General features: G+C 32.3%; 4 protein-coding genes across 7 annotated transcripts; all 4 read left to right on the top strand.

Moving 5' to 3' along the window:
* Window positions 1–1829: 1829 nt before the first annotated feature.
* Window positions 1830–3301, top strand: LOC107017398 (succinate dehydrogenase [ubiquinone] iron-sulfur subunit 3, mitochondrial-like). Its single transcript, XM_015217638.1, has 4 exons — window positions 1830–2078; window positions 2464–2702; window positions 2781–2990; window positions 3076–3301. The coding sequence occupies exons 1-4, from the start codon at window positions 1830–1832 to the stop codon at window positions 3275–3277; spliced, it is 900 nt and encodes a 299-aa protein (XP_015073124.1). The 3' UTR covers window positions 3278–3301.
* Window positions 3302–3995: 694 nt separating this feature from the next.
* On the top strand, window positions 3996–6990 carry LOC107017406 (succinate dehydrogenase [ubiquinone] iron-sulfur subunit 3, mitochondrial-like). The gene is made up of 4 exons (XM_015217645.2): window positions 3996–4256; window positions 5232–5470; window positions 6482–6691; window positions 6768–6990. The coding sequence occupies exons 1-4, from the start codon at window positions 3996–3998 to the stop codon at window positions 6976–6978; spliced, it is 921 nt and encodes a 306-aa protein (XP_015073131.1). The 3' UTR covers window positions 6979–6990.
* A 982-nt stretch (window positions 6991–7972) lies between these two features.
* Window positions 7973–15475, top strand: LOC107018413 (protein SCO1 homolog 2, mitochondrial). 4 transcript variants are annotated; one of them, XM_015218887.2, is made up of 8 exons: window positions 7973–8324; window positions 10358–10478; window positions 10598–10676; window positions 11374–11574; window positions 11687–11779; window positions 11983–12115; window positions 12240–12392; window positions 14984–15339. In XM_015218887.2, the coding sequence occupies exons 1-7, from the start codon at window positions 8254–8256 to the stop codon at window positions 12346–12348; spliced, it is 807 nt and encodes a 268-aa protein (XP_015074373.1). In that variant the 5' UTR covers window positions 7973–8253; the 3' UTR covers window positions 12349–12392; window positions 14984–15339. The 4 variants fall into 4 exon arrangements, with proteins under 4 accessions (XP_015074373.1, XP_015074374.1, XP_015074371.1 ...); XM_015218888.2 differs by having other exon boundaries at window positions 7974–8207; XM_015218885.2 differs by lacking the exon at window positions 7973–8324 and having other exon boundaries at window positions 8353–10478; window positions 12240–12373; window positions 14984–15475.
* A 1243-nt stretch (window positions 15476–16718) lies between these two features.
* Window positions 16719–21169, top strand: LOC107016362 (inactive TPR repeat-containing thioredoxin TTL3-like). Its single transcript, XM_015216849.2, has 5 exons — window positions 16719–18376; window positions 18467–18662; window positions 18769–18941; window positions 19546–19879; window positions 20604–21169. The coding sequence occupies exons 1-5, from the start codon at window positions 17430–17432 to the stop codon at window positions 20715–20717; spliced, it is 1764 nt and encodes a 587-aa protein (XP_015072335.1). The 5' UTR covers window positions 16719–17429; the 3' UTR covers window positions 20718–21169.
* The last annotated feature ends 396 nt before the right edge of the window (window positions 21170–21565 follow it).

The raw sequence follows: 21565 nt of genomic DNA, 5'->3' as shown, positions 1-21565 counted from the left end.
ATCTATCTATCTATCTATCTATCTATCTATCTATCTATATATATATATAAATGAGGATCATAGAGGAGGTGATGTGGTACCTCTCTATAACCTCCATTCATTTTTTTTTATTTTTCTTTTTTACTTGATATTTTTTTTTACTTTTTTAATTATTTTTTTCTTATAAACTTATACCACTTTAATTATATAAATTCTATTCTTAAAACTCACAAACATTTTAAAAGAAAATAAAGTAAATAAATAGACAATAGCATATTTGAGATACAACAGGAACATTTATTTAATATTAGTTATTACTTTTAATAATTTTGTTTTTAATGTGAGATACATGTACATTAAATTATTTTTAAAAAAAATCAAAAATAAATTCAGAAAATTAAAGTACATTAGACCTTTTACCTTTCATTCTTTTATAAATTTTCATACTTAAATTATATATATCTAATTTATTTGCCTCTTTCTGAACTATAACTTTCATTCAAAAATTATTAATATAAGATAATGATACGCAGGTTAATAAATATTTCAATTTTAATATTTCAAAATTTCACTTACGTTTTATCATAAGTTTGGAGTAAAGGTGGGCATGGTATGATACTGTATTTTCAAAGATGTTTTTTCGGATGAGTTCCGGACGAATCTCAGGGGCGGGGCAGGACACACCAAAAACTCATCAGGGCGCAAATGTAAATCGTAAATTTTTAGGGGTATTTTAAAATTTTTGGCATAAGCTTCGAGTGTAAAAATTTAGCCTGAGTATAAAAACGCTCTCGATGTTCTTAGTTTCATGCTTTTTAAAAAAAAATATTTTTAAATCTTTTTTACTTTAAATCATATTTTTATTATTGGTGTAAGGGCATTTCAAAAATAATTATTATTATACTTTTTTTCTTCATTATTGATGAGTAATACCTTCCTCAAATAAAACTCATAATGTATAATTTTACACATATATTATAGATTATTTAATAAAATTTATTTGTAAATTTATCGAATGTTTTAATTTACTTTTAATTTTTTTAAATTATAAAATTGAATATACATAAGATTAACCTTTTTTCGAGGCTTATGTCTTGCCCCATACGACATAAAATGTCTTGCCTTACATCTCTTCCTTTTAAAATAATGGTATGCCATTTATTAAATTATTACTCCTATATTATATCAAAACTTTTAATATCGTAGTGCATTTGTATTATAAATATTTGATATAATATATGGTATACGATTCAATTTATTGATATTCGATGCAAAATTTAGTATGTAGAATTAACATATATATACCAAAATATCAACTAACGTACCTATATATAACACTAACAAATATAAGTATAAATTAAAGGTTTAAACCTCTTTTTTGATTAAAATATAATTAATTAACTAAAAGAGTTATTTATATTTTCTTTTGAATAATTATTTTTAATATATAATTTGTTAGTATGGTATAATTAAATTTTTTATTAATTATTAAAATTATAATATTCTATTATATAAATATATATTAATTGAAATTAAATAAACTATGATTACTAATTCCTTATTAAAACTGAACTTCAAAAATACTAAACTACAGCAAATTAAGTTGATATAGTAATGTTATACTAATATTTTAAAAATTGAATACTAAAATTATAATATCGAGTACACTACGTATCATAAATTGCAGCACCGTAAAGCTAAAAAACAAATGACAGTGAAGCTTTGACACGTTGAAACAAGGTGTCTCATTTATAATCCACTTGCGTGCATGCATGCAACTACTCACTTTATAACAAAAAATTAGATTAGTGTTCTTCTAATTACAAAAATATTATTGGAAGAAAGAAAAAATGTCAAGAAATTTGATAAAAGAGGGGATGAAGAAAGTAGTTGGGGGTTGGAGAAAGGAGTTCCCTATACTTGATGGACATCCAATTGGGCAACAACATGGAGAAGAAGTTGTGAAGTCTATTGAGAAACTCAAAAGAGGTGATGACAAATGCAAGGAATTTAGAATTTATAGATGGAGTCCTCATAATCCAAACCAAAAGCCCTATTTTCAATCTTTTTTTCTTCACCTTCCCTCTTGTGGCCCCATGGTATGTCCTCTTATTCTAACTTTTTATTGTGTTATGTTTGTAGTTTACAATCTAATTTCAAGGAAATGCTCAAATGTGTGTTCTTAACCTTTGAGAAAAGATTCATCTATATCATCTGTTAAAAGTTTTGATCCATTTATTGATGTGAATTTTCTTTGAGAAAAGACTAATTCATGTTTTTATTTTTTAATAATTTTTTTTTCAATTTTGCAAAACTATTTTTTATACTATACTGCCACGTCATTAATTAATTCATCATCTTTTTCCAGAAAAAAAAAGTACAAATATATGTTAAATTTTGAAAAAAAAAATCAAAATCCGTTTAAAGTTTGACTCATCGCGCTAAATGTTAGCGCATTGTTGATTCGAATTTTGTTCTTTCTAGGTTCTAGATGCATTGCAAAAGATAAAAGGAGAGGTAGATTCGAGTTTAACTTACAGGAGATCATGTAGAGAAGGGATATGTGGATCATGCGCCATGAACATAAATGGCGTTAATACAGTAGCATGTCTCAAGCCTATTGATACAGATACGAGCAGACCAATGACCATAACTCCTCTTCCTCACTTGTTTGTAATCAAAGATTTGGTCGTCGATCTCTCTAATTTCTATCACCAGTACAAGTAATTTCCTTTCATCGAGTTTATTAATTTTTGATCAAATTTTAATTGTGTCTAATCTTATGTGTTTCTGAATTGTAGGTCCATAGAGCCATGGCTAAAGACGCGAAATCCTCCGCCGGAGGGGAAAGAGTATAGGCAAACACCTGAAGAGAGGAAGAAGCTTGATGGCTTATATGAATGTATATTATGTGCTTGTTGCACTTCTTCTTGCCCTTCTTATTGGTGGAATCCCGAGGAGTTCCTTGGCCCTGCAGCATTGATCAATACCTATCGATGGATATCGGACAGGTTAATTAATACTCAAAAATCAAAACATACGGAAAAAAATTGTTCATAATTTTGATTAATTTTTTTCTTCTTTGTTTTGTTTCAGTCGAGATGATTTTGCAAATGAGAGACTGCAGGCGATAACAGAGGATGAAAGGCGTTTATATCGATGCAGGGCAATAGGAAATTGCACAGCATGTTGCCCTAAGAGCCTTAGACCTTCTGAGGCCATAAGCAAGATGAAGACCAAGCACTTAACTGGGATACCAGTGGAGACTCTAAGCAATAATAGGAAGACTAGTCACTAAACTGGTCACCAAATTTGGTGTTATAGGGCTAGCTATTCTCTTGTGCATTGCAAAGAATTGTAGTATGAGGCGTCTTATAACAGTTTGGCTTTGTTTATCTCTATTTATTTTTTTTTGTGTTTTTTCAATCGACTAATACACCAACCAATCCAGGAAGAATTACGAATGAATAACTAAGGAACTGGTGTTGAAACAATAAAGATCAACCTAGATTAGCAACTATACAAAGAATAACAAGAACTTAACAAATGATTTTGGTAAATCCTTGAATTTTTGAAGTTTTAATTACAAAGGAAAACCAATTCTAAAGATAGAGAATAAATGGATAATCCAAATTGTTAAAGCGTAGTTGTGCATTAGATCCGCTTGTCCCCCCACAACAAAAATAACTTTTAATATTAATTAATTCATAAAAATAAATAAAAAATTACAATTTATAATATTATTTATAATTTTTAATTTTCTCTAACTATCATAATTTTTTGGAATTTATTGACTTTTGACAACATGATAATAACTAAAAAGTAGACGGAGTAATGGGAGTAACTTCGAATATGATCGTCAAGGTAGTTGACACGTGTAACCAGGTGTCTCTCATTAATCCATTCACTTGCATGCAATACAAAGTAAGCTCTCTCTTATATAAAGAAAAAACACGTAGAAGTGTTTTAGTTTGCATATTTTTCTGGGGGTCTTCATTCAAAGAAAACAAGAGAAAATGTCAAGAAACTTAATACTAAAAGAAGTGGTAAAGAAATTGAGGCATTTGAGAAAGAGGGAGTACTCTAGGTTCCCTATACTTGAAGGGCACCCAATTGCACAACAACATGGAAAAGAAGCTGTTGAAATTCTCAAGAAATTAAGTGATAAAGATAAGAAGATGAAGGAATTTAGGATTTATAGGTGGAACCCTCATAAACCTAACCAAAAACCTTTTCTTCAATCCTTCTTTCTTCATCTTCCTTCCTGTGGCCCCATGGTATGTGATTTTTCATTGCTATCCTAATTAATTTTTGTTAATTAAGTTGGTACTTTTGTTAGTATGCAGTGGTGTTTTGTCTTTGCTTTTCAAGGGTTTAGGGTTGCTGGTGTTTGTACGTTCTAATACTAGTTAGTATTATATTGTAGTTTTTGTTTTTGATATTTGTCTTCATTTGTTTATTGTGGAAATATTTGATATGTCAACTGTTTCAAGGTTTTTGAAAATAAAAGTGCGTTAGATATACCACTATTATGTGTTTCTCAAATTAATAAGTGATTATTACACTACTTTGTTTTTCTGATTTTGCACTACTTTTCTTGTTAGTTGCTACGTTTTCTAATTATTCTCATTAGAGGTGATTGTCTATTGGAAACCGTCTGTCGACACACTATCCTACAGATATTGGAATTCTACTGAATATGTTATTGTCGTCGTTGTTTTTATTGTTCGAGTCTTTTCTTCCCTCAATTAGAATCTCTTGAACATTTTCTTATAACTACAAATTAAGAAGAACAAGAGTTGATTGAAAATAATACAATTCAATTTAGTTTGAAGATAATTGAATGATAGTCCTCATGCGCATTTGACTAATTTTATGAGTATTGGGTGGAATTGGTTCTCAAATTCTTCGACAAATGAGAAAAAAAATTACTTTGTATTTTATCTATGCTGAATTTTGAACCTATTTTGACTTTAGATATGGAGATTAAGAAAAGAAGGAATGATTTAGTTCAAGACACACATCATAACATTAATGTGTTAGCTTAACTTTAAGTTAAATTTTTTCCAAACTCAAGGAAGTCCCCTTTTTAGGGTGTGCATTGTAACATTTTTCTCTTCCCTGTAAATTTTAGGGGAAACAGAATTTTCTTCGAGCCTAACAGTGTCTTATATCTATAGTAACTATTATAAGCGTGCTATTAATTAAAAGTTCATTAGACGCACTGAATTTAGTAAATATTTGTTTTGTAGGTTCTGGATGCATTGCAAAAGATAAAGGGGGAGGAAGATTCGAGTTTGAGTTACAGAAGGTCATGTAGAGAAGGAATATGCGGATCATGCTCAATGAACATAAATGGTGTTAACACCGTCGCATGTCTCAAGCCTATAGATACAGACACTAGCAAGCCAACTACCATCACTCCTCTCCCTCACATGTTTGTTATCAAAGATTTGGTGGTTGATCTCACTAATTTCTACCAGCAGTACAAGTAACTTCCCTCTCCTTTTCTCATTTCATCAAGTTATTTAATTCCGATTATATGTCCGGTGTAGACATGTTTCACATTGATGTTTAGATTATATGTCCGGTGTAGACATGTTTCACATTGATGTTTAGTTATCACTTTATTATATTATTGAAGTCACTACTATAGTATTTCTTCCATTTAAAAAAGAATGACCTTTTTTTGGTCTCTTTAAAAAAGAATGACCTCTTCCCTTTTTTTAATAACATTTTAATTTCTGTTTTTCGCGTGAGATGTTTAAGACCACAAGATTAAAGGACAATTTGTACATTTGACTTGACTTTTATTTAGGACTACTAGATTTGAAGATCTTCTTTGTACTTTTAAACGCCCTGACAAATCAAATCAGGTCATTCTTTGTGAAACGGAGGAGTAACACTTATTTTGTTTTAATTAGTGTTGCACTGTTTGATTAGGTACACGATGTTCAAGAAAGAAAGAAACTAAGACTTATGAAATTGTGGTATGAAACAAGCCTAAAGACATTTTTATGGCGATAAAATTTTTTATGAAAGATAAAAGGTAAATTTTTAAATTAAGTTGTTTCTAATTATGAAGAATGTAATTTTCTTTTTGGACAAATTAGAAAGGAAAATATGCTACAAAATCAGGACGGATGGAGAATATTTGTATGTTGTTATATGTACAAATACTTGCAACAATTTATGGTTGAATCTCAATTAATAATTGGCGTTAACTAGATCTGTTTCAAGTTCATTATACCTATATTTTATAATCTAACATTATCAATAGATGTGAATCCGCAATCTAGAGTAATTAGCAGAATAGGTCTCGAATGGATGATCTTATTATGCCTATACAAGTGTTTTTGGTGTGTGCGTGTATAGTTGCACCGAATCAATGAATAGTTCATCGATCAGTTGAACTCTGTGATAGATTAGACCTCTCATCGACAATTATACATTGGAGCATGGTGCAAAAACTGAATGTTGTGGGTGTTTTGAGGATTTGCAGGTCTATAGAGCCATGGTTGAAGACACGAAAACCGCCCCCAGACGGGAGAGAATACAGGCAAACACCAGAGGATAGGAAGAAGCTTGATGGTTTATACGAATGCATATTATGTGCTTGTTGCAGTACTTCTTGTCCTTCTTACTGGTGGAATCCCGAGGAGTTCCTTGGACCTGCAGCCTTGCTCCATGCCTATCGATGGATCTCGGACAGGTTAATTTCAAAACACCAGTCGAATAAATACCAATAATATGGTCACTCGGATAATTAATTTTCTTTTTTTCTTTAGTCGAGATGAATTTGCAAATGAGAGATTGCAGGCAATAACAGAGGATCAAGGGCGTTTGTACCGGTGCAGGACCATAAAAAATTGCACAGCATGTTGCCCGAAGAGCCTTAATCCTGCTAATGCCATAAACAAGATGAAGACTATTCACTTAACTGAGAAGCCAATCCAGGATCTTGAAGCTGAGCCCGAGCCTCGTTTTGGGCAAGCCTAATGTGTTATTACTCTAGGAAAAAATTACATAAATTAATACATTTTAAAAAATAATTACTGATTTTAGTGATACTTTTTGTTTATTACCATTTATAGCAATGCTTTATTAAATATGTAATATGTATTAAAAGTAAATTATGTATGCAATATATATGAATTATAATTGTTTTTTGAAATATATTATGTTTGTTTGGTAAAAAACTGTCACATTGTATTATAAGTGTATTAAAATGTGTGATAAATGTATTATTCATCATTAAAATTTGTATTATACGTGAATAATAAATTATTCTTTGTAATATGTATTAAATTTGTATTATAAATGAATTAAAGCTGATCAAATGGAAAAAAAAATATTATTGCTATAAATGGTAAATATTTTTTTATCATAGTATATTTATGTAAGTTTTCCTTACTCTAGTGTGTTTCTAGCAAACATATTATAGCAAGTACGTGTCTATTATAGCATGTAGCAAATATGAAGTGTGAGCGTTTTGTTTATGCTCACACTTTAAAATTATTACAGTTATATTTTAATTTAAAGTTAAAATTTTAATTTAAAGTTAAAGAGATATTTCTTCGAAATTCAAATTATACTAGTATCAGCTATCTGGCTCATGGCCATCTTTAGATTTTCACAACATAATGTCAAAATTAAAGATATATTTCTTCGAAATTCGAGTTATACTAGTATCAGCTATCTGGCTCATGGCCATCTTGAGATTTTCACAACATAATGTCTTCCATTAGAATTTCATGAAGTAGATGCAACATTAGGTTAGTGAAATGTCACGCCCATGTCAAATTATACGAGATATGTACCAAGTATAGTAGTTACTTGTTAAAGCTTAACTAATAGTTAAATAAAAGATTAGGGCCTTTTTAAACCTAAAATCGAGATATTAAAGTTAATTCTTAAAATTTTTAAATACCTTTAAAACTAAAAAAATATTTAAAAATCAAAGCAACCATATCCAAAACGGGAACTAAGTCGCCTCAAAATTTACATGAAGAAATATGTAATAAAAAATTATATGCAAGAGAATAAAGTTATACTTGTGGGAAAAGTCGCCCAAAAGGATCTGGACGCAAAAGTCACAAAAACGGTGCCGTTGTGTTCATCACCTTCTTCTCAGGATACCCATAGCCCTTGCAGTTGATATTCAGTGGAAAAGAAGATATTAGTATACAGAATAGTGCAATTTGTTGCCCATAAGTTCCAATTCTAAGGTACCCAGTTTTGTTTACTTCACATATTTTGTCAAGTTTGTGCAAAATGCAAGTGTACAGGTCTCTGTTAAATTCAATCAAGAACCGTTCTATACAGACCCTCAATACATATGAAAGGTAATGTGCATTTTTTATAATGTATACTCAATCATACACTGTTGAAATTTTATGGGTTTTGGTTTTCTTGAATTTTTATGGGTAATTTGTGTATATATAACATTTTTCTGTATTATGAAAATTTTATAGTTTGGTTTAGTTATTCTTTTGTTTAAATGTGGTTTTTGTAGTGTTGTTACTCCAAATATTATGTGTAGTTTGTTGGTTGTTACTAATCTAAGATTTTGAGAAAAAAATTGTGAGAAGATTGGTCCCTTTACGAACCTCAAACTGTTTGGTTTTTGGAAGGGGGAAGGAAGCAAGGAGAGATGAAACTGAAGTGATCTACTTCTTCTTTGTGGGAAGCATTACTAATTTATTTCCCATTGCTAGTGAAGTTGTAGAAAGCAATATTGGTATATTTTCTCCTAAATAGTCGGATTGGAATAGCGTTATGAGAGAACAAAATGTTAGTGAAAGCTCTAATTATGATATTATTGATGCTTGGTTGAAGAGTAGGAGAAACAAATTTTACACTGATTCTATCGTTCTATTGCATTTAATATGTTTAACGTGGAGCTAGTTATTCTTTGCCTTAAATTTGAACACTAGAAATAATCATGTTGAGAGTACCTTTGCGTAGATGATGCTTAATATAAAGCAAAATTTGAAATATCTAGGTTAAAATTCCAATTGTATGACTGTTAGAAACATGGAAGTGTTGGTGGCATTATCGTCAAAGTTGCTTTTATGTCTGATTTCAGCTATAACATGGCTTACTAGAGTTCCTTTTGATATACATTCGTTAAGGGGTCTTTAGAATTACAGCTTGTCTTACCTAATGCGTTATGTATGGTGTCTTGGGTTCATGAGTTTCAATTGGTAGCAGGGGAGGCTGTCTTGGATAGATAGACTAAACATGCTATGTGGTTCATGGATTTCTCCAAGAGACATGAGGTCCCCTTTAGAAGGAAACTTTGTGAAGTTTCAATTTATGTGTAACAATTCTTACCTCCACCAGTAACTACGTACTTCTCATAGTGGCCAACTGTCTCTTTATAGTTTCTCCCTTAGACATTTTGCTAATAAAAGGTTGTAAGATCCATCATGAGCAAAATTTGATTTTGAGTAAGAGACTAGTAGTAACTTGCAACAACAACATACCTAGTGGAATCCCATTGGGGAGGATGGTGAGTGAATGACTAGTAGCAACGTCCATCAGGAAAATAAGGGAGAAACTTATAAGTCTAAAATGTAGCAAATAATTGCCTCACATTGAGGCTAAGTTGGGGGAGCTTCAGTCTGTCCTTGCTATAAGGAAAGGGGGAGAGCCGGAGAGGCACGGCAAGTTAAAAGAACTGTAAAATTCCAATCGTCAGAAGCTTGATGTAGAGAATTTCTTAAATTAACTCTCCATCATATTCAGCTTTGTAAGATTGTTGACTCATCTAAAGTTGCAGTTATGACTGTCCACAGTCTTAGTTAGTCGAGAGAGCATCAGCTTCATGTGACTGTAAAGTATTGAAATGAAGATCACACTTCCACTGTTATGAGTTTGATATGTTAAAAGTAGGGGAGTGTAGATGGTGCTTTTTTACTAATATTTTCTACTGAATATGTCCATTTGAATGCATAAAGTGTATCTACAAGGAGAGATATGCATAATGCATTACCATGTTAGAGATTAGAATGGCCTTAGCATGTAATTCTTTTTTTCATTTTGAAGTTTACTTGCAATTATCCTGGCAAAAGAATCCAAATTTGCAAGAAGAGAGGAACTCTCTATAGACATTCACTTCAATTATAATTGGAACAAGTCTTTTCAAGTTTTATTCCTAAAGAAAGCTATGATGTATTGATAATGCAAATCAAGCCCTGTAAGTCACACTGATACTTCCCATGAGACTGCCTTCCCCCCTCAAAAAAAATGGGGGAAAAAAGAGAGAAGAGAAACGACTCAAATACATGTAGAACATGAAGGATAAAAGCAAACCATTTCAGTTTCAAATTATGGAGTGCACTGCAATTTTTCTGATTACTTGTTTCATGTGTAGGTTTACCCCTCCTAAGCGCTTCCATTCAGCCAGCTGCATGAGGTCTTCTAGAAAGACTTATGATCCACCTTTATTAACTGGACCATCCCCAACATCGAAGTCCTGGAAACCTTATATATTAGTATTGCATTTGAACTCCACTTTCCTTTTGATGTGTTTTTTGACTGTTGTTGCATGTGCTCTGTGCAGTTGTCTATGGCTCCTTCATCTCAGTTGTCTTCATCTTATTCTACTTTGCAGCCTGGAGCTGCTTTGGGAGTATTTGGTGGACTGATCCTTTTTCTTCATTATAATGATGAAAGGAGAGCAATTCCAAAAGGTGGGGCTCTGGGTATTTTTTTTAAGCAAAGTTTTTTGTGTCTTTCAATCTAAATACGCCTCAATCCATGGGTATTTTTTTTAAGCAAAGTTTTTTGTGTCTTTCAATCTAAATACGCCCCTCAATTCATTATGTCCCTTTGAATGTGCTCATCACTTTTGATGGAAACAAAAAAAGAATGAAGAAACAAATCAAGGATGAGGTGTGTAGTGAATTTAGAAGTGGTACATGGATGAGTCCATCTGCTGTACTGCTTCTGTACCTAAAAAATTGTATTGACAGTGCTTGAAAGCATCATAGCTCCTTACTAAAAGTGGTTATCAGCTTTTGTTTAATAATGGAGCGCAAGAACTAAAGCCTCTTTTGGTTGCTAAACTTCTAATCTACCAGAAGTCCAGAACTACAGACTAAAATTATTTTTTTCCTAGAGTCCTCCTGCTTATCATTGAGCCAAAAAGCCACATACTGGGCTTGTTGATAGACTTCTTATAGCAGTCTCAGTATCTTTCTAGTTTAAATAGAATAGTTCATTGGACTATTTTCTCTCTTTTTATGTTTCCTTGTCAGAAAGTGTTGGTATTTTTTCTACTTGAATCATATTCTTTATGGGGTGCCATGTGCATTTACTTTCTGATAGTTTTGTAGTGCCATATATATCAATGATTGGTACACAACATACAGCTTTCATGCCTTTCAGGTCAAGGCGAGAAATTTGAAAGAAGTGCAATCCAAGGTCCAATTATTGGCGGTCCGTTCAGCTTGTTTGATACAGAAGGCCGTTTGGTTACCGAGCGCAACTTGCTGGGAAGCTGGGTTCTTCTCTACTTTGGTTATACATCATCTCCTGATGTTGGTCCAGCAGAAGTACAAAAGATGGCTAAAACTATTGATATTCTAGGTTCAACTCGGGTTCTTTGAATGGATATTATATTTTCTTATTTACTGACTTATGTCACTGATGTTGTTATTTACTTTTTGCTTTGTGGTCCTTTCTGCTCAATATAAACAAGGGTCAAAACAGGATCATCATAAGATCCTCCCAGTATTTGTCACAATTGATCCTCAACGTGATACGCCTTCGCAACTTCGAGCTTATCTTAAAGGTCTGTATCTAGCTTCTCTGATCTTTTTCTCTCTCTAGGTCTGGAATGAATGTCTTATTGAAAGAATTGTGGAAAGAGATCCCAACCGCGGGGGGTGGGTGGGGTGGGGGGGTGTTGAAGAGAAAAGGGTTCAGTATAATGGTTGTCTCCTTTTATTTGATGCTACACTTAAGCTTTGCTGATTTTATTTGCATGAAATACAGAGTTTGACCCAAGAATAATGGGATTAACTGGACCAGTTGCTGCTGTTAGACAGATGACACAGGAATACCGAGTTTACTTTAAGAAGGTTGATGAAGAAGGAGGTGATTATCTGGTAGAATCTTCTCACAACATGTAAGCCTCAAGTCCTATATATTGTCAAATAAGAAGCCCTTACAACTATGGAAGAATAAACTCTCAGTTTCTTTTACCTGCGCTAGAGCAATTTGACAGAGTCAGATGTATACTGATGTAATAGGTATTTGGTGAATCCAAATATGCAAGTAGTTAGATGCTTTGGTGTGGAATACAGTGGGGAGGAACTGGCCGATGCAATAGTTAAGGAGCTAAAGAAAGTTGAGACATAGCAATACTCGAAGAGTATTTGGTGAAGTAAGTACATCATACTAAGGTTAGGTTCTTATATTACCCTTACAATCTTCGTCATCGTGTTTTATTCAATGGTTTCTGAGGGTCAATCATTTTTTTGTTCTAAATGTACAACTTCATTACAGAAAATAAATATACATGCCAGTAACCTTGTTTGTCTACCATTTTCATGTCCAGATCTTCTCCAATTCTTTGTTAAATGTTGTATTATCATCCTCTTGGCCAATCCATGGCTATCTGCAGCAGGTACCCGGGGGAATAGTCGAGGTGCGTGCAAGCTGGCACAGACCCCACCGTCGTATTAAAAAAGAAAAGGATTTCACTTATCTGCATAAGACCCTAAAAAACATTATATTATAAAATATGAAGACAGTGAAATAGGGACAGAAATCCTGCTAAATTATTGTCAATAATAAAAATACAAAAATGAAAAATATCGTAGATTCTATCAAAAGTTGTTCCTGCCAAGAAAAACACGCAGCACCAATAAATTCATGAGAGATTATTTCTAAAAGGGCTCCACTAAGTCACGTATGGTTATAGAACTACTATTATAAAACCCATATGAGAGACATAGGAATAGGCTTTCTTTAAAATTCTTTTCTCTCCAAATAATGATGCTGTCATCTTCTTTATTGTCTTGTTTTAAACCCAAGTCTAATATTACATTTTACTGTAAAATAGTTAGGGAAAAAGGTTGATCCATGTCTTTTACTTCTATTTTATATTTGTAGTAAAACAAAACATGAAAAATGTCACCCAAATGTTTTATTGTTCCCAAATATGTTGGCTGCGGAAAATCTGTCATTTCTTAATCAAATTGCTAATAGCAGATAGCTTGTAGTATGTAGAACATGTTTTTCTTTCATCTTCCTGCCATATATAGTGGAAAGGACAGTCCGCCTCGAACCCTGACGTTGGGGGGTTCCAGTCACCAAGGGAGCAAGTGCGGAAAGAAGTCAAGAATAACATTCTTGATTTTAAGTTGAGTGGGGTCTGGCCTTGGGGTTTAGCCTATCAAATGTGAAGAATTAATAAAAGAGTTGGCTGCAGAATGAATGTCAGCTGCTGATTGGTTAAGAGTTTGATGTAGAGTTACTTGATAAAAGAACTAAATATTAGAAAGGAGACAATTAGTTCTTTTGCTATCATAGAAGAACATTGTATATACTTTATCATCCTCTTTTGTTTGCTCCGTCCTAAACTTTTATCACCTTGAATCTCTCATCTTGAGAGATTTTGAATAACTAGTCAGATTTAGGGGCAGTTGGTTTAGTAACATGTTATGCAAGGATTAGTAGTGCAGGGATTGTAACACGTAGATTATTTCTTGTAAGAAGTTTAGTTGATATTACAAATTAGTAGTGTATAATTGATATATGTGCTAACTTCTTAACAAAATATAAGTTTTTTTCCTATTTTATGTGAGGGTTAGTTTTGTCTTGTTTTAATCCATGTGTTACTAATACCCACATTCTTATTTCACGTTCTGTCCTACATATTAATACATCGATTCCCACGGAACTTATGCAAGTATCAGTTATGACTTATGAGGAAAAGAAAACAAGTAATGAGACTTAGTTTATGAGCAGTATCAGGTACAGCAAGCTAGTGTGTAAAGGTAGCTTGCGACTTATAGCCGGAGAACATTACTAGGTTGATCTGCGCTGAGCTTATAAGCTGATACTCTGCTTAACTATTATGTCAAGTACAGTACACAATGATGAAGCATGTTGTAAACCATTAGTTCTGTCTTAAGAATTATTGGGATGGGTAAAATTCCTACCTTCAGTACCTGGAAACTTCTGCTACAAGATATCTGCTACTTTTTCGCTAGTACAAGTAGCGGGTACTATTTCCACCTAGGTTTAGAAGATGAGAAAGAAATTACTAAGCCTTTTTACCTGTACTAGAGTTTTAACTCTTGTTTCTCATGTTATATCCCAGTTTTATTGAATGTGAGGCAGATCTATTATATGAATCCTGTAATTTATTTTGCTCTATTTGGAGCTGCTATGTTCTAGTACTCAATAAATTGATGTTAACGTATGTCTAGGAGAGTATGTCCCGGCATATTCATTGTTATGAGGATTAATGGAAAATTGACTACATTATCTATAAGCCTAAGGTAACTCTCCTCCCTTATCCATGTTCAAGACCAACAGTATAAGCTCTCATAGAATGCAAAGCTTTCACTTCAGAGTTTGTTCGAATGATCTTTGTTTTTTTCTTTAATTTAATGATCGAGTTGTGTATGTTTTATTATTTTTTAATGATTGAGTGGTTTATGCTTGGCCATTAATTTGGAGAACCAACGTCCTAATACCTGATTCTTTGTAATTTTCTGTTTGGACTCTCAATATGTGCAACTGTTCTTTCTGGTGAAGTATAACTATAGCAATATTGATTTTTGACTGAAATCTTATTGTGTATTATCCTATGTGATTTTGGTGTGTGTGTGTTTGCATTTGATGTACGAAGGTCATCACAAACTTGCTTGCAATATTGTGAGTAGTTAAGGTTACATTCTCACAATTGACGTTTACATGTACCTTAATAGGTTCTCATGCTTGTATACATTCTTACATCTGACATTTACATGTCCCCTAATAGGTGGAGCCAGACATTCGATTTTTGCCTGTTGTCATGGCGATTTAAGGACCTTTGCAGCAGCTGAGTTCGATTAGGTGTGTTAGTCGTCTCTCAACAATTTACTAGTTTTGAACAGAAATTTCTCTGATGCTTAGATGGTCAGAGGTTAAAAACAAAAGAGAGAAGAAAACTAACAATATCTTCAGTTAAAGCAAATTGGTTCTGATACTTTTTTCTCGTCTGGTCGGTGGGTAATGCAAAGTAGGTGGCTGTTTGGTTGCCTAGCAAAAGTTTCATTCTATAGTTAATTAATTGGATATCAGACTGAGTCAAGTTTGAAAACATTAACTGAAGAAGGGTAACTTATTGACTTTCAACCTCATTGTTGACTAAATAGCTAATCACTTTTGTCTTGTGAGAAGTGAAAACAAGAAAATGTAATTTAGGCAATGTTAAAAAACATGCAGACTATTTCAAAAAAGAGACTAAGGAGTTGAATTTTGAGTTTCTAAATTGATGTGCTCAATTCAAAGTTGATAATTCTACATTTGACATTTTTCTTTTTAAAAAAAAAAAAACGAACTATTTTTTCAAATACATGAAGTTGTGATTTGTTAAAAAATATTGATGTAGTTTTTTTGTATATTAAAAAAAAATTAGAAACTAGTGGTGAAGCTTTTGCATTATAAACTATATTTTGATCAATTCTCAAAGAGTGCGTGCATGGTTATTGATGCTTCAAGGCTTAAAAGTCCATTTAAAGACATTTACATTAAGGAAGACACAAAGAAGTTCATGAATGGGAAACGGTGACAATATTACTATTTTCTTTTTGATTTAATAATTCATTAAACTTATCAGTGAAATAGGTTTAGACATTCGAATTACCATTTATTAAATTGAGCTTTTGAACACATGATAAAATGTGCTTGTAAAATAATTTATGTGTGTTCTCAAGTTTCTATGAAGTAACTATTAACCACACAATATACATTGCCTCTATAGTTATATACATCAATTGAAATAAACTCGAGATTTTACATTTTATTGATGTTAATTATGCTTAATTGATTTTACGTTTTATTGATGTTAATCATGCTTAATTGAAGGAGATGACTGTATTAAATGATTGACTTATCTATATAATAAGCCTTTGAGAACACATCCTAAAACTTTTATAAAAGTTCAAATCAGAAAGTCTAATAGAAACATTTTATCATATGATTAGATGCTCGACAAGTTCAAGAAATAAGCCTTTCTTTTCCTTACAAGACTAGGGTTGCATATTTCGGTTGATTCAGTTTTGAAGTTTATTGATTTGATTTATTTGTGTCGATTTGTAGACATGATAAATCATTATAGAATCAGGACATGCTAAACCATTATAGAAGTAGATCATTAATATATTAGTTTGTCAATTATTGATTAAACGGTTAAGATTTAATATGCACAAAAAGATTATTGAAGAGTACTTAGTAACACACACAAACACATGGGCTGACAGATTACAGAAACATCAACATATTGTAGAATAATCGAGAGCTTGAGATAGTCAGAAAATGAAAGAATGAAACTGAACCTTCCGTGAAGGACTTTGTATATAAAATGGTATTAATAGTTAAATACAATTTATTAATTTACTATCGAATTATCAATTAATCCTTTAAGAAAAATCTCAAACGAACAATCTAATAAAAAAAATTAAAAACATTATGAACAATATATGAATATTATTTTTTTTCAATTTTAATTTTGATTTTAAACCGCTCTAGGTAAGAGAATGGGAAAAATAAAGCAAGAGTAGGTATGTGACCCTTTAGAATTAGAAAACAGCTGGCAGCCATACGTGAGCTGCTCAAAGTCTCCTACGTGAACTCCTCTCCTTAATTTGACTTTGTTCAAAAATTATAGGAAAATAAAATAATGAAATAAAAGATTCTGCCAACACTAAATTGTTTTATTTCTCTCTAAATATCTTGAGATCCTCCTTTGTTCCATGACCGAGTCTTTTGGTCTCCCTTTTTACACCACAAATACCAAACCAACACCAAAAAAATAAAAAAATTTAACCAAACAGAAAAGCAGAAAAAAGTAAAAGAAAAGGTGTTGAAAAAAATTCCTTTTGCATACATTCATCATTACTACTAGTATTATTTTTGTGTCATTTACCCCCCAAAACTATCAATTTTTCACATTACATTTCTCTTCTTGATGTAATCATATTTCATTTCCAACAGAAAGAAAGAGAAACAAACACTAAAAAAAATAAAAGAATAGAATATGACAATTATGTACTCTTCTCCTTGGGGCAGTTACCATTTTTCACACAACCAATTTCATTAAATGTAACATCTTGTTTTTGGGTACATATTATGGGTTCTTGGTGAGTTATCTATTTCTTTTAAAGCTTGGCCTATTTCTTACATAAGAAGCTCATTCATTTCATATCTCAACTATCTATCCAATTATGGGTGATGAAAGGAAAACAGGTTGTGGCCTGTTGAACGCTGTTTTTGGAAGGAAAACTATGTGGACAAAAAGATCGACATCAACAGGTTCGCTTCCAACTCCAAATTCCAACAATGGTAACAATTTAACGCGATCATCTAGTACTCAAAATTCTAAAAAGCATCGGAATGGATCCAACGAGGCTTTTTTAGACAACGAGAAACAAGCTGATAGGATCATACCAAGACCTAATCCAAATCAATCCAAAGTAGCTGCGAATAAGGGTAATGTGCAAGCTGCTGCTGCTGCACCTGTTTATAATCAGCAGAAAAATAATGGTCAAGGGTATAATAATCAAGGAAGAAAAGTAGTTCCGCCATCAACGGGGATATCAGGGGAGCTTGAAAACATGATACAAGATCATCAAAGATCAAATGGTGCTAATACATTAGTTCGTGCATCGTCTAGCAATGTGATGTTGTTTGGTAATTTGGGTAACATAAGGCAGCAAGGTGGGGGCAATGCTACAACAACTTCAACAGCGAATCATGTTCTTGATTATTTACCAAGAACGGCTAAAGAAGAACCACAACAACAACCATCTCAGAATGGGAAATACCCGACGAGTGTTATGGGTAATGTGGTAAAGAAAAAGGGTGATCAAGAACAGGGGAAAACAGGGGGCTCTGTTTCCCTTTGTCGCGCTTTATCCACTAGAATGGACCCTGAGCAATTGAAGATTCTTGGAAATGAAGATTACAAGAATGGAAGATTTGCTGAGGCTTTAGCTTTGTATGATGCTGCAATTTCAATTGATCCAAATAAGGCTTCTTATCGAAGCAACAAATCAGCTGCTTTGACTGCTTTAGGAAGGCTTCTTGAAGCTGTTTTTGAGTGCAGAGAAGCTATATCAATTGATCCTCATTATCAAAGAGCTCATAATCGTTTGGCCACTCTATGTGTCAGGTAAATGTAACAAATAAATAAATCATTTCATCGTGAATTTCATTATATTATTATTACAATTGTTGAAATGACCATTGTTTTCGTGTTTAGATTAGGAGATACAGAGAAAGCTATGTACCATTACAAACTAGCTGCATCAGAAGCTGATCCTGATGTTGTGACAAAGTCTAAATCTATTCAAATGCATCTTAGCAAGTGTACTGAAGCGAAGAGGCAAAGAGATTGGAACACTCTTCTTAAAGAATCTGCCCTCGCCATATCGGCTGGTGCAGATTCTGCACCACAGGTTAACTATCTTACGCATTAAAAAATCATACCAAATTGTTCTTTTCTCTAGTGTCATGAGCTAAACTTTTTTTTTTTGTTTGTTCTTTATGGATAACAAAAAAAAGATATTTGCTTTGAAAGCGGAGGCATTGGTGAAGCTCCATAGATACCATGAAGCAGATCAAACTCTGAAGAATGGTCCGAAATTTGATATCGATGAATGTATAAAGTTCTTTGGCCCTATTGGCAATGCAGGCTTGTTAGTCATTCAAGCTCAAGTTGACATGGCTGCTGGCAGGTTTGTTAGTTCTCATGTTTTGAATTATTCAACATTTAATTAAAAATTGTATTCAATCTAGGTCATAGTTGTGGTCCTAAAGATGCCAATAACCAAGATTATGACAGAAAGTAAAGACTTAATTAGTATTAGATTATTGTCAATAAATAAAGTGTTTGGTTTATTTAGCTAACAACTCAAAAGGAGAAATGTTTGTAGGAGAAAAGAGAAACCAAAAGGAAGAGTACTTGAGTATGTATTTGGTAGTTAGGTTCAATTTCACCCTCAATCAATATTCATGCTTTGACATCCATGCTAACACGAGTAGTTTAAAAACCTTGTAAATAACACGAGTAGTTTAAAAACCTTTTACAAGGTTTTCAAGATATTGCTTATTTAATATTCCTTCAATGGATGATAAAATACAAAATAATGTGTCTCAATCAGTCATATCATCTTAAATAAAATACAAAATAACAGACTCAATCAATAAGTTATGTCTCAATTTCAAACTAATTGAACTCGGCCATACGAATGCTATAAATATGTATGCCATATTAACAATCAACTAAACACATTATATTTTCATAGATACTATCAACTTATTATGATTGCTACATGATAGGATTGACGATGCCCTAGCAGCGGCTCAACGAGCATCCCAACTAGATGGGAACAACAAGGAAGTAAACATGATAGTTAGGAGGACAAGGGGAGTAGCAAGTGCTAGAACAAAGGGAAATGAGTTGTTTAAAGGTGGAAAATATGGAGATGCTAGTGTTGCTTATGGTGAAGGACTAGAGCATGATCCACACAACTCAGTTTTATTGTGCAACAGAGCAGCTTGCAGATCAAAACTTGGCCAATTTGAGAAAGCACTTGAGGATTGCAATACTGCCCTTAATGTTAGACCATCTTTCACCAAAGCTAGGTTGAGGAAGGCTGATTGTTACTTTAAGGTAACTTTTCATTTTCTTTATACTAAGTTTAACAGTTATCCTTTGTAATAATATTTCACTATAACAATCACATTCTATATGAAATCGGTCTTACATGTTATATTATATGTCCTCTAGCTACATTTCGCTATCATAACAAACAATGTTATTATAAAGGCATAATACATAAATATGACCCTAAATTTGGCGTCAGATGACAACTATGACCTTTAACTTTGGGTGTGCAGAAGTAGACACTTAAACTTGTATAAAATTGAACAAATAGACACATTCGTCCTACATGACATCCTACATGACAAATTTATGTCATATGTGTGTCTACTTGTTCAATTTTATATAAGTTTAAGTGCCTACTTGTGCAGAATCAAAGTTGGAGGGCATAATTATCCGCTGAAGCCAAGTTAAGGATCATCTTTATGTATCATTAGATTTTCTTTTTTAATATTAAACAATCACGATATGACATGTCCATGGTAGCTACGTCCCTAAAAAAATAGTTGGCCTATTGGTTCAATACATTATCGTTCGACAGGGTGTTTAACAACATTACTGCATATGGTGTATTAATAATGCTGGTATTAGATATATTTGTATCAGTTATGTAGAGATTATTTTTTATGCAGTGTTAGATTTAGTATCTAATAACATTTAGTTGATTTTTTTTTTTCTTTGATTGAAATAATTGAAGATTTTGATGTATATTATTTTATGTGTGATATACTAGATGGGAAAATGGGAAGCATGCATACAAGAATGTGAAGTGTTGATAAAGGAGACACCAGAAAATGAGGATGTGGGACAAATGATTAAGGATGCCCAACAACAACTCAAAAAATGAGGAATTTGTCAAAGACATGAAGAGCATGAACACCACACAATGACATTTATGGTTGTCCATAACAAAGTAATTTGAATTGTATCATCACTTGTTTGTTCAATTCCAATCCCTCCATAAAAGGAAACAAAAGGGTCAAATATAGAAAAAAAAGTGGTAGGGAAGGGATTAAGTGAAGGATTTATAAAGGTCTTTTAGGGAACAAAGAAAAGAGATAATGGGAGAAAGATCGAAGGATTAAGAGGCTTGAGTTAGAAAATAGGATTTGGTAGGCTATATTGGCTCATATCTTTAGGGAAAAAAGAAAAAGAATTAAAGAAAGGAATTCATTAGAGTGCTTTGGAAACAAAAAAATTAAAGCACTATGAATTTTTAGTGAATGAGAACAATTCTTTTACATTTGTTGCATTTTCTTAATATGTAATTAGTTTGTTTAACATGGTTTTCCCGACTCATTCTCTATTTTGCCTTGTTTGTTCTTCTCCCCACTCACAAAAATAAAAACTACTCTATCAGTCTCAAAATACTTGCGGTATTTTTTATTTACACGCTTCTTAAAAAAATACTAATTAAAAAGAGTGTTTAACTATTTTATCCTTATTTATATCTTAAGATATAATCTTTATTTATTAAATATATATGCCATAATTGAGGTATTAGTAGTGTTAAAAACAAATTCTACTAAGAAGAATAAATGGAGGAAATAATAATTAATTTGTCTTAAGCTTGTATAATAATAAATATTTTGATTTTTTTTTAATAATGGTGACAAGTATTTTAAAACGTTAAAAGTAAAAGAGATACTCCATATATCTTGGCATTTCACTCTGCATTTCTTTCTTGAAACTTTA

Source organism: Solanum pennellii, chromosome 4 (genome assembly GCF_001406875.1).
Source record: "Solanum pennellii chromosome 4, SPENNV200".
Classification (NCBI taxonomy): Eukaryota; Viridiplantae; Streptophyta; class Magnoliopsida; order Solanales; family Solanaceae; genus Solanum; species Solanum pennellii.
This window is presented reverse-complemented; position numbering and strand designations above follow the sequence as displayed.